The 16,401-nt window shown below is 39.3% G+C and overlaps 1 protein-coding gene across 13 annotated transcripts; it reads left to right on the top strand.

Annotated features, from left to right (window-relative positions):
* Nucleotides 1–1,809: 1,809 nt before the first annotated feature.
* elavl3 (ELAV like neuron-specific RNA binding protein 3) lies at nucleotides 1,810–15,356 on the top strand. Of its 13 annotated transcripts, none has more exons than XM_042011808.1 (8): nucleotides 1,811–2,226; nucleotides 8,714–8,930; nucleotides 9,012–9,115; nucleotides 11,161–11,314; nucleotides 11,462–11,690; nucleotides 12,197–12,250; nucleotides 12,752–12,790; nucleotides 13,539–15,356. In XM_042011808.1, exons 1-8 carry the CDS (start codon nucleotides 2,218–2,220, stop codon nucleotides 13,885–13,887), a joined length of 1,155 nt encoding a protein of 384 aa, XP_041867742.1. In that variant the 5' UTR covers nucleotides 1,811–2,217; the 3' UTR covers nucleotides 13,888–15,356. The 13 variants fall into 13 exon arrangements, with proteins under 13 accessions (XP_041867761.1, XP_041867742.1, XP_041867734.1 ...); XM_042011800.1 differs by having other exon boundaries at nucleotides 8,711–8,930; nucleotides 11,465–11,690; XM_042011816.1 differs by having other exon boundaries at nucleotides 8,711–8,930; nucleotides 13,560–15,356.
* Nucleotides 15,357–16,401: the final 1,045 nt, after the last annotated feature.

Below are 16,401 nucleotides of genomic sequence, written 5' to 3'. Positions count from 1 at the left end.
TAATGAGTGAATCTCGACATCTCTTCTCAGACATCCATGCACGCTGGAAAAGACACGCACATCCAAGTGTGCATTTGCACACATGGACACACACTTGTCCTCCCTCACTAGCAAACTGACTCAAGTGCTCCAATGCATCCAAGCAGAGTTGAGTCACTGCTTGTCACAACGGTGGGGGCGGGGTTAAGACAGACTGACAGTGGGGCTCCATCTCTATCCTCTTATTAACGCTTAACGAGTGCTTTCCTCATGCAATATTCATCTCCACTAATATCATCCAAGCTCTGAGCCAAGCTTGCTACTTATGTAAGGCAATTATGTAAAATATCAGACAGAGCCCATGTTCAAAAACTGACTGGAAGAGAGCTGCAGGACAATGACAGAAAGGAAAGGGGGTATACAAGAGAGATTTGGAGGAACGAACGAACAAACTGAGGAATGAGAGAAGCAGTAAGGAGTACTCGGTTTTTCTGTTCTATATCGTCATGTGAGTGTGGACTAACATACAGATCAACCAAGGGCAAGTGACTACTGTCAATAATGCAAATAATTTTCTCCTTTGCACCATCATTCTTCACAGCCAAACATCTGAGGATTCTTCAAGGTCAGTTAAGGAGAACAAAGCAAAGAAAATGATCACATCAGCACCCCTTTTCTACCCATCAAGTTGCAAAATACATAGAGCGCATCAAGTTTTTAGAGAGCAAGCCCTTTCACTGCCTCACTTCCTCACATCAACAGGAACCCAAGACCCATACACAAATAAACAAACATGCTCTGATTTATGCGCACTTGCACGCACCCCCCCAGGTCAAGGCCCTATGGGGGTCTGCACAAAAATAGGTCATTTGTCACACACGATGTCCCGGGGCAGGGGATACATTATAGATGAGCCCATACAGCATGTCTCAGTGAGCACTCACCACACAGATAGAGACATGGGAGGAAACAGCAGGAGCTGGGCAAAGAGGGCTGGGAACTCCTCAGGAATGGGATACTATGATAGTAACGTAAGAACAAATTCACTGTTGTGCATGTTTCTGTGCATGAGAATTGAAAATGAATCACTTGGCACAGCTTGATCAGAATTAGAACCGTACCTGTCACAACATTTTTTTTTCTTTTTCTGAATAGGTATTAATTAATTAAGGGAGGTATCTGATTTGGTATTCACATATCTGCACCTGACCCTGTGACTAACCATCTGCCTTCCACATGAGAGGTCCAGACATCATTTGTTATGGTGTGGATTAGATTCTTTGTTTCTTGCCACAAATTACAACCAATAATTCCTTTTTTCTGTCTTTTTCCCCACTGGTTTAATTGTGTGATTACTGGCACGAAATGTGGTCTCAGAGTCCATACTACACTTTGCTTTCATTTGCACAAACAAAAACCTATGGAGTGAAGTTGCCTGCAACAGATTCAGACAAGCATTAGGAAGAATAAGAAAGAAATGAAGGGGATGTGCAAAGCAGACCTGAGTGCAAAATGCAGGATATAGGAGAAAGACAAGTCTGCTGTCTTTTGCTGCTCCCATCTGTTCTGAAAGTGCAGGTGGAGCCCTATTCACTCCGCTCTGCGTGTGTGTGAAGAGGGGGGCAGGAAGAAAGGAAGGGCAGCAAGAAGGAGGGAGTGGAGAGATGGAAGGGCAGGGATGGAAGAGGGGGAGGACTCTTGGTGATCTCTCCTGAAGGGGATAATGGGAGAGGAGCGCATTGCAATGGCTGCCATGTAGTACCCTCCCTGCACAATTAGCCAATCAGCAGCGCGCTCTGCCAGCCAGGAGGACGCATAAAAGAAGAACATTGCAGCAGAGGCACAGAAGGAGACTGCGAGAGGAGCAAGGAATTACACACAAAAACAGCAAAACCAGAACACCCTCCCCTGGACACACCCTGCTGAGGATCACTGTTTCTCTTTTTTCTGAAACATCGCCCACGCCACTCGGAGAGAACGCTCTCCCTCATCATCATCCAGTAGAAAACTCCTTTCTCCTCATTTTCATCCTATAGAGGACACCTACAATCTCAAAGGGCTGAGATCCCTTGGCGAAGATTGTATTTTTTTCCTTTTTTTCTTTTTTTTTCTTTTAATTTTGACTCCCAACATAACATAAAGGTCATATAATATAAAGGCCTAAGATCACAGAGATTCATCCTTCAGCTTCAAGACCAGTGGAAAAAGGACCTAGATTTCTTTCATTGTACGTCAAGAATGGTTACTGTACGTATGACTCTATTTCTCTTATATTCATGAGGGGGATGTTGTAGCTGCATGCTTACTATAGATCGCAGTCTTTTTGTGTTGGATTTGTTTTGTATGTAAATACCTGACACACTCAAAGAGATTAATTCAGCATCTTTCCTTCTCATAGGCTATGTCTTTTGAAAAGACCAAATTCTAAGCATTACTCTCCATTAAGCTCATATGCAAAAACATAGAGTAGATTGGAGGTTAGTTTCCTATGTTTTTGCCCAACATGCCATGCCATATTATTATTAATGATCGATACAGGCAGTTAGCAGTCTCATACTGTGTGGAGCGCCATGCCGGCTGCGCTCCAGCCTGCAGTCATCCTCAGCATTAGATAAAGTCATTATCCTGCCATTTTACACAGTACTGCTTTTACATGTAAATATTACAGACACTAGAACTGTCTAAATGTCGCAGCTCAGAATATTTCTTTAATGGTCGAAAGTAAACGCTTTCGCCTAGAAATTCCGCAGGATTATAGTGATGATGACGGAGAAATGCAATGAGGCGCTGCGTTCCGCGCGTGGGGGAGGACGGGCTTTCTTTGCCTGGTGCTGCAGAAGGATGCTGAAGACGGGCTTGCGAGACAAAAACATGATGCCTCGGAGGCTGAGGGCCCATCCAACACAGCAAAGGAAAAAAGGGTCGAGTCACTCCGAGAGGGGGAGGGTGAGGAGGGAGATTACGCATCCATTGGTTAACATTGAATCAGACAAAGTCAAAATTCCTCAGGGTTCTCGTTGCGATGCAACCGAGTAAATGGGCTGGAAATCTCAGAGGCCGCGACGGTAAAGCCGAGCACGGACATCTCCATTTTAACCGCTTTTCTCCAAGTATCACATCGCGTATGAACAAGATGGCCATACTTGCACTGTGCTTGTTGGATAAAGAGAGATGGAAGCGCTGCTAAATTAGCATTGCCGTGTTGCCGACGGCCAGATTGGGCGTGTCTCTGCTGGACTTGAGCATCAAAGAGGGCCTTGAAGCCTCAAACGACCTATTCCGCTTTCCCTCTTGACTTGCTCTTCGGTTAAATGCACACGGTCTATTTAAGCTAACAAAGTCGTTTAAATAAATTACAGAAGTGACACAATAAATAACAGGATATCAAAGTAGAAGCTGTTGTATATATATATACATATATATATATATATATATATATATATATATATATATATATATATATATATATATATATAATGTCTGGACTGTCAGGTAGCACAAAATTTAATTATTAACTACATAAATGGATGTGGATATTAGAGACAGAGTTGATCCTTAAAATAGAAATCCATGTTTAGCTCAAATGACACTTCAATTAATTTTAAATAGCCAGAGTAATGCTTCAAAAACTGTAGTGGTTCAAACTATCCACTTGGTACATGTTGAATCGCAGCTTAATTTTCTCTTTGTTGTAGCTGTTACCTATTGTCCATTTCAGGCCACGACAGTGTCACAGCGACAGTAGCAGGATCTCCCCTCCACATGGTCCGCAGTCCCCCAAGCCTGTACCGCAGTGCCAAGCACATAAAAGCGTTGAGTCAGATAACCTTTCCAAAGCACTTACAGAATTCAAGGACAGGCGAGGCCGTCACTGTAAACACTGTTTTTTGACCTTAAAACCACTGTCCATATATACAACTAAATGTTGGATATAAAGATTTTATGCAGGGGCTGCGATTGTGAGGTCAAAAACATTTTTTTTCTTTTTTTTTTTTTTTTGTTCTCTTACATTTTATAGTTTTATAGATCCTGACTAGGAAGGTTAAGATGTTAAATGCAATTAAATCAGCGGCGATTTACCTCCTGTTGCCCTATTAGCAACAAATAGGCTGTAAAGGCTGTAGAGAAGGTACCTTTATCTGAGACTGCAAAATTAATCTCTTGCTATATATTTTTATCTCACAGTCATCTTTTTTGAATGATAACAATCATACAACCTACAACAATGTTACCCTGAACTGATTTCAACATTATAATTTTATAATTGTAAAAAAAAACAAAAAAAAACATTATTTTCTCAGAAAAAAATCTTCTACTATAGTGACAGTTCATCATGTTAAAGTCTGGATGCCCGACTTTGTAATGTAGAAATACACAAAACCGGTAATTCTGATTAGCTGTTTAAAAAATATAGACAATTTCTTTAATATTTGACCTATCATTGCGTTTTTGATTTAGAGCTGGCAACTGTAACCGTCATTGTTCCCGGAGAGTCCTGCAGCCCCTAGCCACGACACAAAGCGCCACTGTTTACATTAATATTCATAGTGCTGCCATAGCCTCTGCAAGAGAGAAGAGGAGGAACGGGTGGCTCTTTTGTTTGGTCGTTTCAATACGTTTATTCAGCAAATAGGCGCTCCGGTTCATGAATGCCTGCAGAGCTCACAAGTCTTGCCTTTTTAAAGAAGATAAATAAGACTAACTGAGAAATTACTGGATTCTTTTAATCATTCTTCACATGCAAATATCCGTAAATGAGTTTTTACGCAGTAACTGGGATTAAAACGTTTAGAAGTTTAACTAAATGTAAATAAAGTCGGTGGTTTTTGGTTTTATGGCCATCTGTGGCTTCAAATGAGACCGTCCGAAGGCCACTCCCTTTTCAGCACGCTGGATAGCGCCCCGCTAGCTCCAAGGACTTGTAAGACAGATTTGTCTCCTCGAGCCTTTGACGTTGTCTGCTATCATCTTATCAAAGCAGCGCATACCCAGAGAGCTGCAATCTTTAAGAAATCTTTTATTTGTAGTCCGCTGAGCGGAGAATAGGATGGAGTCTTAGTGCATGGCTGACAAGGGCTCTGACTCCTGTCGTCCTGTTGTGTTACAGCTGCCACCATGATCCTTTAAGCTGCAGAGAGTGTGGCTAATGCCCTTTGTTTGGGATAATCCGGTAATCTGTGTTATTTAGAAGGCTCATTTACACTTTAGCTTAACATTTGCTTTTGATCCATGCCTTCCAGAGATTTTTTTTTATATTTATAATATGGACTAGTGGCAGTTATGTCTGAAGAGAAGGAAATAATTGGTTCATTTGAGATTGCAAATATATCAGTAACTATCTGCTTTATAGTTTGAGTACAGTAAAATATCTAAAATGCATTTAATAGTCACGCACCAAATTAATTTGACAACAATCTTATAAATTTCCCCAAAATTACATGCAAAAACAAAATAATGCCTGTGAGTTTAGAATTTATTTCACAACTTACACTCTTCCCATCTGTAACATTTATGGTAGCGAGCGACACCAGAGAAATGGGGAAAGTAGAATAACTGGGAAATTGTTATTATTCTGTACACCACAGTTTCAAGTGTTGTCCTGCATCTGAAGCAGAAATTAATTAGGAAAGCTGTTTCTATACATCAGAATACAGAGACCACAGACTGCGTTTACATTTAGTCTTTTAAATCTTCCGTGTTTTGTAATTTAATAGTGTATAGTGTAGGTGGTATGTGTGTTTGGCAGTGGGAGGCAGGGCTCTTGTTTGCGTGCAAGTCTGGGTTCATGTGTTTGGCAGTAGAGGCAGAACTCTTGTGTGTGCATGCAAGTCTGGGACCATGTGTAGGCGATGCTGATGCAGTGCATTAAATATTAAATCTCGCAGAACCCCAAAATAGAAAAAAGAAATAAATAAAGTGGGGGACTCTCAGTGCAATGATAACAACTTTGATCTGTAAAGAAAATTAAATCTCCTTTTTTTAATTTCTTTTACATGATGGTAAACAACAGTTTTTCTGAATTATACAGTAAAAAAAAAGGCAGCAGTGACAGGCAACAGAGGACTTTAGCTTAATTTATACCACATATATCATGATTAGAGTTCCTCTTTATTGTCTCCAATAGCTGAAAATCTGTGGAGCTAATAAGTGCATTTAGAGAATGTTGCAATTATTCATGCTATCATATACATTCCTATACTGTCATGACTTTTCTTTATCACATACTTACCAGGTTACAGCAGAACAAAATACTAGACAATTTAATTGTAAATCTCAGCGTGTAATATGAAATATGACGGCCAACAAATGAAGCTCATATGTCCATTTGTTTCAAATAACTTCAAAGCATGTTACTGCACCCCATTTTCATGTGAAAATCTTAATCTTTGTTGCTGCTTGTGTCAGCCAATCTCAGTAACCAGCTCATCTTCACTTAGTCTATGAATTATATAAGTTCACACTGTTCACTCATAATGTGTGCTCTGACATGATGGAGGTTATTTCAGTGCGTGACTCAAATTTGCCCTTAAAATATGTCTTTTTGTTGTTGTTTTTTTCTCCATCTTCAAAATGCTTTTGTTATCTTTGAGAATCAGTTGCTCATATTTCTGTTAGTCAGATGTATCACACATCACTATACTGCTTTAATATTTGAGTTAATACAACACAACTGCTTAACTCCACCTTTTGTTGTCAAACTGTTTAACTCATCTTGATTTTTAATTAAAATAATATAGATTCCAGCTCCATTTTAGCTGTGGATCAAAATTTTTACATGACAGGTTGCTGTTCCACACTGTATTGTTCACCCTTTATGCGTGAATGTGCATTTGAAGTATCTTATTTTTAGACTTCCTGAACTGCCACTGTGCTGCTTTTCTCTTGTCGTTTTCAGTCTGACTTCTCTGATCCAACAAAGCTACGCAATATTAATATTAATATACTGGAGACAAATTTCTAACCTGTATGTCTGCACCTAATAAGCACAAACAAACAAGCACTCCACTTAAGTAAGAAATCCTGTCAGCCATTAGAAACAATGCAGTCTTTGAGGGGCTGTTACCTGGGAAACGTTAAGGTGAGGCTTGAAGCAAAGCAGTCAGATACAGAGGTGATGGAGACAGCAGGTTTTATTTAAGAAACCTATTCAAAGATATAGGAAAAGAAAGAGCACATGAAATGAGGAAAAAGCAAATTTTAAAATGTGTCTTTTATTAATGTGATATGCAGGACACATAATAACTTATGTATCTACAAGATGTTGCTGCATTTACAGGAAAATGTCTACTAATCCCCCGGTCATCTTCGAAGACAGTAGAGAAGCATGTCACCTTGCTTCAGAATTTTAAATAAAATAACTTTGTTTTAATTATTAGGTAACAAATGTCTTGGAGGCTATTTGCCAGAAAACTGTTTTTATTAGTACAGAGATTCAGGAAAGACTACTCTTTTTATTTACAAAGCACACATCATTAAAAGATATGCAGCAACTCAAAACCAACATTTGATATAACTGTTTATATTCTGGTCCCAACATCATAAGAGCTTTCCTTCTTATCCAGACACCTAGAGTTGTAAATTAAAAGTTGCTACAGAGCACAAATAAATGCAGTGTACAGAAAAATGTAAGACAATGTTCAGACAGAATGTTGCTGTAGAAGGTAGAATCATAATTGTGAGACTCATCCTCCAAATTCTGGACTTAGATGTATTTCTATTTTGACAAGTTAAGTTCATTTTTATTTCATGGTGTCAGACAACAGATTCAATCCTATATGAACAAAGCCCATATATATATATGTATATTTCAAAAGCTAAATAGCTAAGACAAAAAAAAAAGAGAAAAAAAGCCAACAATAAAAAAAGGCAACAATAGGTGTGTAAGTGTGGTATATTTCTCTATTTAAACAGTTTAAACAACAAAATTGTGTTACATGACATCACTGTTTCAGCTACAACTATCCATCTGCTTGAGAATATTTAGTCATTTTTTAAAAAAAAAGTTATATAAGAAATATTGATCCAGACACAAAGCACTTAGTGTTGAGGGGAAAAATAGGAGCAGGAAGTTTTATTTCCGACCATAAAAAGGCTCTTTGATATCCCATGTGGCTCAAATTAAGAAATGTAGTGAACACCAAAGTAAACAAAAGGTAAGACTACAGTGCATAGTAACCCACATCCTAGCTCCACTTAGAAATAAAAAGTCAACTGACAACAAAGACACCTTAACAAAGTCAAAAGGACAAATCTGTGTGGCTGAATTATTTTCTAACCTAACCATGATATGTTGTATTTGTTGAAGCACTAGATCCATTTAACAGCTCCCCCAGTCTCTTGCAAGCCTCAGAACCACCATCACTATTATCCATCCCTGCGTAATGATGTAATGGTGTTTGACCCTGGAAGAGAGTAGGGGGATGGGAGGAGTAAGGAAAAGGGACTGTGACATCTGCAGGACCAGAGGCAGGGTGCAGTAGCGGAGGAAAGATGGGACAAAGCAGGGGGAGGGGAGATAATAAATCAGACCTTGTGTCCATATCCATTTTAGAAACTGAACTTCCCCTCTGACAGTGATGAAGTGGGTAGTCTGTGTGTGGGCAGCATGAATAGCTTATATTTGCAAATGTATTATAGAGTGTTAAATTATAGATATTACACAAATGTACATCTTTGAACCTCACTGTGTGTTTTTGGTAAATTTAAGTCTTGACTGTACCCTCTTCCTCAGCAGATAATCAGCACCATGGAAACCCAGGTGTCCAACGGTCCAAGCGGAACCAGTCTCCCCAACGGCCCAGTCATTAGCACAAATGGCTCTACAGATGACAGCAAAACCAACTTGATCGTCAACTATCTGCCTCAGAACATGACCCAGGAGGAATTTAAAAGTTTGTTTGGTAGCATTGGAGAGATTGAGTCCTGCAAGCTAGTCAGAGACAAGATCACAGGTACAACAATTTGTCAATGCTTAACAGAACAAAGAAAGAGAAGCGAAAAGCTGTTTTGATAATCCCCATCTTTTCCTGCAGGTCAGAGTTTGGGATATGGCTTTGTAAACTATGTTGATCCAAATGATGCAGACAAGGCCATCAACACACTCAACGGCCTCAAATTGCAGACTAAAACAATCAAGGTGAGCAAGTCCCTTTCTCTAAAAAAATCACTTCAAATTAATTTTTTATTCTGGACAGCATAATAGACAAAAAGAGAGGAAGTGGAGATTTTGTTAAGAGGGTTGTTGAAAAGAGGTGGCAACAGACGTGACAGAGGGAGGGGAGGAAAACTGGGATGTGGAGGCAGAAGGGAGTGGTGGCAAGAACAAAGGAAGGAAGAAAAAGGGTGAAAAGAGAAAGAGAGAGTGGAGGTCAGAAAGCAAGGGGTGGACAGCATGCAGAGGTTATTGTCATGGAAATGTAATTAGAAAGCCTGACTGTGGTGCACAAAGGTCAGAGCAGGTTACCCCATCTGCTGCCAATTTGGGCTAATTAGGGGTCTTCTTTGTCCCCAAATCAGATGATGTAGAAAGGCGGCATATTATTAAACTCTAATTCCTTCCATCACACAATCTGATCAAAGCAGATCAAAGATTGAGACAAAATGCAGGATTGAAAAATCAAATCTCTAAGAGAGCAGGTGATTTTCCAGCAGATGTCCATGAAAAAGGATGCCAACTCTGACACGTCTGAGCATACAATCAGTTTGAAGTGAAGTGATTTAGCTTTTTTTTTTCTTTAAAAAATGTTTAAAAAGCAGAAAAATTGTATATTACTCACAATATGCTTAACCTAAGATGACTTACTATTACTCTGAAGCAACCACAGAAAGGATCATGGGCATATCAATAATTACCCAAAATGGATCATTTTCAACCAATTTATAGACAAAAAGTTTAGTCTATATTCAGCTTCTTTATAATTTATTAAAAAGAAGAAGAAAAAAAAAACAATTCCTTTGGTCAATACAATAGTTTTACCCTCTTGATGTAGGATGCTTCAAAGAAAGGGGTGAGGTGTGAGGGAGGGGGCAGCAGAGGAAGGGTAGGGGGTAGTTCAGAGAGCAGAATGCCAATGACAGGATTAGAGGCCATATGGGCTTCAGGCACCATCTGTACTGTGGGAGCGACAGGGAGAGGGTTAATTATAGGGCAGCCTCTCCTCCCCGAATACAGCAACTCCCCCCTGACTCGTCCAGAACACCCTAATCAGTGCAACACACAACCCTCCTGCTTATACAGTCGTCCTGAGTACACAATAGACTCTAGTGCCTCATACAGATGGGTGAAATCAGAACACCTGTATTCATCTGAAAGATAATACATACAAATACTTTTTATCTGGGCTTTTGTTGTGCCAATAAAATATGCTAAAATGATCTATTTGGTGCAACTATTTATACAAAAGTATATCATACTCCCTGCACATTCTTATTCATAACATGCTGTTTACTGTATGCGCATAAGTAATTTATTTGTAGACAGTAAGTTTATAAGTTGTCAAGAATCCTGTAAGTCTTGTGATGCTCTTACATTGTTTGCTGTTTGCCTGTGGAGCTGTTCTCCCCCAGAGAATAGAGACAAAGGAAGGAGGCAAGGCAGCAAGAGCAGCTCAGCCTATCTCAGACAACACTCACTCTGTCTTTCCATCGCACACAAACACACCACTCCTAACAATGCACTGAACTGGACTATCTGTGACAGAAGTGTTCATAAGGAAAATAGTGAAAGTAGACCATGAGTAAAACCATAAAGATTATAAAACCCAGATGCATTAAAAATGACGCCACACTAATTAAGTCACTGGAGAATTCAGGAAAATATGTTAACTAAGGCTGATCTTTGTCAGCACAAAACCAAGCTTAGCCATGAGCATGTTAACCGATGATTAGATTTAAGGAAAAAGAAAACACAAAAATTGCCAAGTTGTGTGTATGATTTTATTATTGTGGCTGAGTGGTAGATTAAAGACACTGATTAAGTCCACAAATTACATAGATGTAATTCAATGTGTTGAGAGGAGCAGGAAACAATAGAATTCAATGTAAAGATTATTTTTAGTCTGTTTAATTGCCTAAGGTCTTGTTTAATTACCTTAATTAAATTAGTGGATATTTTGTTTTTTCTTTTGTTTTACGGTATGTACACAAATTAACCTTCAATATTATTTCGTTTATGTGCTATAGGTGTCATATGCTCGGCCAAGCTCAGCATCTATTCGTGATGCCAATCTTTACGTGAGTGGACTCCCCAAAACCATGAGCCAGAAAGACATGGAACAGCTGTTTTCCCAATATGGTCGCATCATCACATCCCGTATTCTTGTAGACCAAGTTACAGGTATAGCCTCACAGCATATCACACCCTGTCACTCAATATAGCTGGGTAAAATTTATTTATCTAACTCTAGTTGTGCCACACAGACTTGTAGGTAGCTGTGGTCACTGATACCAAGGTAGTCACTTTGGTGTGTTTTTTTATTCGGAGCAGGCATATCACGAGGGGTGGGCTTTATCCGGTTTGACAAACGAAATGAAGCAGAGGAGGCCATCAAAGGACTGAATGGACAGAAGCCTTTGGGTGCTGCTGAGCCCATAACAGTCAAGTTTGCCAACAACCCCAGCCAGAAGACAGGTCAGGCCTTATTGACTCAGCTGTACCAGACTGCTGCGCGCCGCTACACAGGACCTCTGCACCACCAGACTCAGCGTTTCAGGTACTGAATCTTTGCCAGCCTCACTCCATTCCTATTAATCCCTTACTAACCAGTAGTTAGTATGTAGAAAAAAATGTTACAGGTAATCCTGCTTTGTTGCTGAGCGTAAGCAAATTCAATGTGATTTTAAATAAAAAGTGGTGAGTGTGTCATCATTACATTGTTGTACAAAGATATGGAATTTACTTTGTTACCAATGAAAGTCAGTCTCTAAATTATTTTTCTTCATTATCATGGCTTAACTAGACCAGAGAATAGCTATTGAATATTTGTCAGTGGCTTTGTTCAATTCACCTCTACAAAACAGAAATTCTGATCTGCACACATGATATAAAAAATATGAGGTCTAAAACATTTCAACACAAACAAAAATAATTTTCTGTCTCACTATTACCTATTTTAACTGTTTCTTTGAATAGTCATTACTATGTGGTAAAGAAGGAAATGGCAATATGATATTGTCCCACCTTCTCACTCTTTTTCTCTGACTTTCTTTTAAACTGCAGTGTGATCCCTTCACTTGGAAAGGGACCAGATCCAAATAACAGCTCAAACACAATGTAAGAAACTAGAATTTTTCTAGAGTATATTAAAGTGAAGTTAAATAAATTTTGGGTTGAGTACTGCCATAGGCTGTATAGACATCAAAAGGACTGAAGCTGCCAAATGTTAACCACATTTACAAAGATGATTATGGGGAAAAAAAATGGGAGGATTTTAAGTCCTCCAGTGTTAAATATTCTTAACAGACTCTTGTTCACATATTTCTTTAATGGGTACCTATATTTTTAATCAGTACAAGGAAAATTACCTATGTATAGAATACATTTAAACTATTAAATGGAAATCCACGCCCTAGCTACAGTGTACTAACAATAAACAGTGAAAACAGCAGGACTATTAAAAACACCATCAGTCAGGATGGTTTGGAACAGCATTGAAGTGAAGGATGCCCTCTGGAGGCCAGCTGGTGAAGGAGCAACATATTAACATGAAAGCCCCCCCTTGTAGATCTCATAACTAACCTCTGCATCCCCTTCATTCTCCCTCTTGCGTTGCAGACTCGACAATTTACTAAACGCCAGCTACGGAGTAAAGAGGTAAATGCCAAAGGTGTACTTTCAAAAGCATTCATGCCAAAATAAAACCTCAAACAAAGTGCCCGGAATACCACATGCTGACTTCATGTCCAAATCAAATATAATGGCCATAATTCTACATGTCCACAGCCCATTTAATCATGTTACAGAAGTAGCTCAGACAACAAAGTACTCTCTGTATTTGCACTGATGCAGCTTTCTAACAGCAGGGTATTCTGGCATGGCTTTGTTTAACTTTTTGTTTTTTGTTTTAATTAATAGAAGTAATTTATATGTATTTATTTCTGAACTAACATTACCGGTTTCAGTTGCTTTAATGTCCCCTTTTTTCACCAGCATGGACATACCAGATTCCGTTTTCGTCTCCTCTGTTTGCTCCAGTTTTGTATGATTTGATTCCAATTTGCTTTTCATCCCTCCAGGTTTCTGTGTTTTGTTCGATACTGTGATTTCTGTTGAACATTGTGATTCATGTGTTTAATTCTTCCAGAGGTTCTGGTCAACAGAGAAAATGAGTAAATATGCAGATTGTGTGGGTGTCTTGTCTCAGGGCACACAGTGTCATTTTCTATGAAAGCAGGTAGTTTGGAGCCACTGTGGTGCCCACACATATTTGCCTACATATTGTGCAGATGGGATGGAGATGGGTTCCCCAGACTCCACATCCAACTACAAACTTTATCATTTCATAAGAAACAGTGTAGAGCACTGAATGCCGTGTGGAACTTCAGAATGACACCCATGGTAGCTCTCCTACTCTCTTCCCCAGATTCTCACCCATCACCATTGACAGCATGACCAGCCTGGCTGGGGTCAACCTCACTGGTCCAACTGGAGCTGGCTGGTGCATCTTTGTGTACAACCTGTCCCCCGAAGCAGATGAGAGCGTGCTGTGGCAGCTTTTCGGGCCTTTTGGTGCCGTTACCAATGTCAAAGTCATCCGTGACTTCACCACCAACAAATGTAAGGGCTTTGGCTTTGTCACCATGACCAACTACGATGAAGCTGCCATGGCTATCGCTAGCCTTAATGGCTACCGCCTCGGTGACCGTGTGCTGCAGGTTTCCTTCAAGACCAGCAAGCAGCACAAAGCCTGAAAGAGAGGCTGCTGGTACCAGCTCGTTCGACCTACAGGGAGACATACCTGAACTCCCTGTGTCATCACTCTACATGGGCCTGGACTGAGTCTCTCTCTGACATACTCACACACAAATTCATAAAATGGAACCACAGACACAAACATACAGATACACATTAACATGCACACAGATTGCATAAACATACTCAAGCATACACAAGTCAGAGTTTCAAACAAATACACTAGTGGAGTTTTTCTTTTCTCTTTACACAACATACTAGTCCTTCCCTGTATTTGCCTGGATTGAATTAGAAGGCGTATGTAGCTGGTTTGTGGGGTAGGACTAAGATCTATCTATTTAGGAGACAGTCTAACGAATGTGACAGAGAATGTGTATTGAGTGCTTTGATTGAATTCAGGCAAATAATGACAACTGATGAGCAAAATTATCAAAAATTTAAGTGAACGAATATGTGCAATTTACCCAAACCCCACCATCTCTCCCATTATCTTGCCGGAGAGGATGTAGTCACTTTTTTTTACACTTGGGCATTTTGAATCAGCGATTTTTTTAGATCAAAGAAAATGAAACTAAAAACAGTGTTCTCTTATATACGTCTATTAAAATATAACTATATATTCAATATTTAGGGTGGTTATAATAGCCGAGTATGTAAGCATTTTCTAGAAACTTTGACTACTGTTTCCTGACCTGCATTAGGTGGTGCCTAGCTTAAAGGCAGTTTCTTTATCATATCTGAGCTTGTCAGCTCAGACCCAATATAATTTAGTATAACTAATGAAAGAATACTGGTCACAGCAAAGAGTAGTTTGAAGGCCATCATAATCACTCTTTCCGTCACAGTCACACCAAACGTCACAACAAAACACTTTCGTATCACAGAAACACAGTTCAGTAACTAGAAAGATTTACACATATTTAGTCCTCTAAAGCTGTATTTTTTTTCTAATCTTATCCACATGATGGATTTAATACAGGCAGACTGTCTGTGAACTTAGAGCAGAACGGCAGCATTCCCATGGCGACGATGTTCATTAGTAATTCTCTGCTGGGCAAAAGAGTGAGAGTGTGAGGGGAAAACCTTCTCATCATAACACAGCCACAACAAAAAGAAAGTACCGGTGTTTTTAATTTTTTTGCATCCTATTCTGATTGCACCTGTATTATTCATGCTCTATGGACTGTTTAATTTTGCAAGGCTTTATCAGATCAAAATCTGATGCAAGATGACAATTACAGGCCAGTTATGATGTCTGTGCTTGATATTTTCATTTTGAATGTTACGAGAAGTGGCTGAAAAAACCTGAAAAAATGTTTAAAGCACCACAGCCATTGGCAGCAATAATCTACGCAGGGATGCAGAAAAGTAAGGATGTAAAAGCGCCGGTATCATTCTTCAGTTTAGTGCAGACAGAAGCTCCCTGGAGGTCATATTTTACATTTCAGTAGAATACAAGGGCTCTTTGATAACAACTTAAATTGATTATATAAAGAGGACTACAGCTCCTAAAGAGTGAACATTTAAACCTGATTAAGAGCAAGTGTGTTAGAGATTATATCTAGCAATGTAAAAATGATCACTGATCCACTGAGGTGAAAGATTACCCACTTCTTCAACTTTGCCACATGCTCCCAAGTTTTACTTTAAAAGCCCTCTAATTTTCTCAAAAAGCTTCCCAGTGACTTCGAACTGCTGCCCTCTTAAAGATGACTCTACAACATTAAGCTTGCAAATAAGTGTCATAATAAGACTTTAGTTGAAAACAGACAATTATTGCTTCAGATCTGTTTGACACAAACACAGAAATAGCCATTTTAAAAATATCTCCAACCCCAGTGCATGAGGATTATTTATAGCACCCTTGATGAAACAATAACACCGCTCTGTCTAGATGAGGTGTGTTAAAGCTCAGACCTTATATTTGCCATGAGGAGAGCTAGTGTCTTTCGATATCAAGGTATCTGCACATGATAATAGATTAAATAAGGTCAACTATACTCAAGACAGTTTTGCTTTTGCTTTTCTAAGTTACGCTGTGTTAGCCAAAGAGGACGATCTCTTTGAAAGGATTACATTAGAGATAAATCTATTTTTATACATACAAAGGAACAAGACCTTGTGCTGAATTTTTACAGATTCTTAAGCTGGGAAAAAATTGGGGCATCGCATGGCTTTATTTTAAACCCTCTGATCTTTGCAGAACAAGAGGGGAAAAGGCATGCGGTGTATGGGTGGGGACTGAGGGAGGGGGCGAAGGAACAATGTATCTCACAAACTTAACTGTCTAACGACGTCAAAAGAAAACAAATTTAACAGACATAAATCTGATGGCAAAAAGTTACAATTGAACATTTGGGGTACAACATGACAGACACGCCTATACGTTTTGAGTGCTTAAACACACTCACATCTCTTGTCCTGAAGTTGTGTACAGTGTTGCTTCAAAGACGGTGCAGTCAAGTGAAGTTCTTTGACTTGAGAATCCCAGACAAAGCTGCAGTGAGACTGGC

The sequence above is a fragment of the Melanotaenia boesemani genome, chromosome 2 (genome assembly GCF_017639745.1).
Source record: "Melanotaenia boesemani isolate fMelBoe1 chromosome 2, fMelBoe1.pri, whole genome shotgun sequence".
Taxonomy (NCBI): domain Eukaryota; kingdom Metazoa; phylum Chordata; class Actinopteri; order Atheriniformes; family Melanotaeniidae; genus Melanotaenia; species Melanotaenia boesemani.
Note: the sequence above shows the minus strand (reverse complement) of the source record. Positions and strands in the feature narration are given on the sequence as shown.

What these genes read in the sequence shown, in the direction of transcription:
- elavl3 (XM_042011791.1), top strand. An exon ending in TCTTGTAGACCAAGTTACAG is followed by an intron (nt 11,315 to 11,461) that starts GTATAGCCTCAC and finishes TTTTATTCGGAG; the next exon opens with CAGGCATATCACGAGGGGTG. An exon ending in AATAACAGCTCAAACACAAT is followed by an intron (nt 12,251 to 12,751) that starts GTAAGAAACTAG and finishes CTTGCGTTGCAG; the next exon opens with ACTCGACAATTTACTAAACG.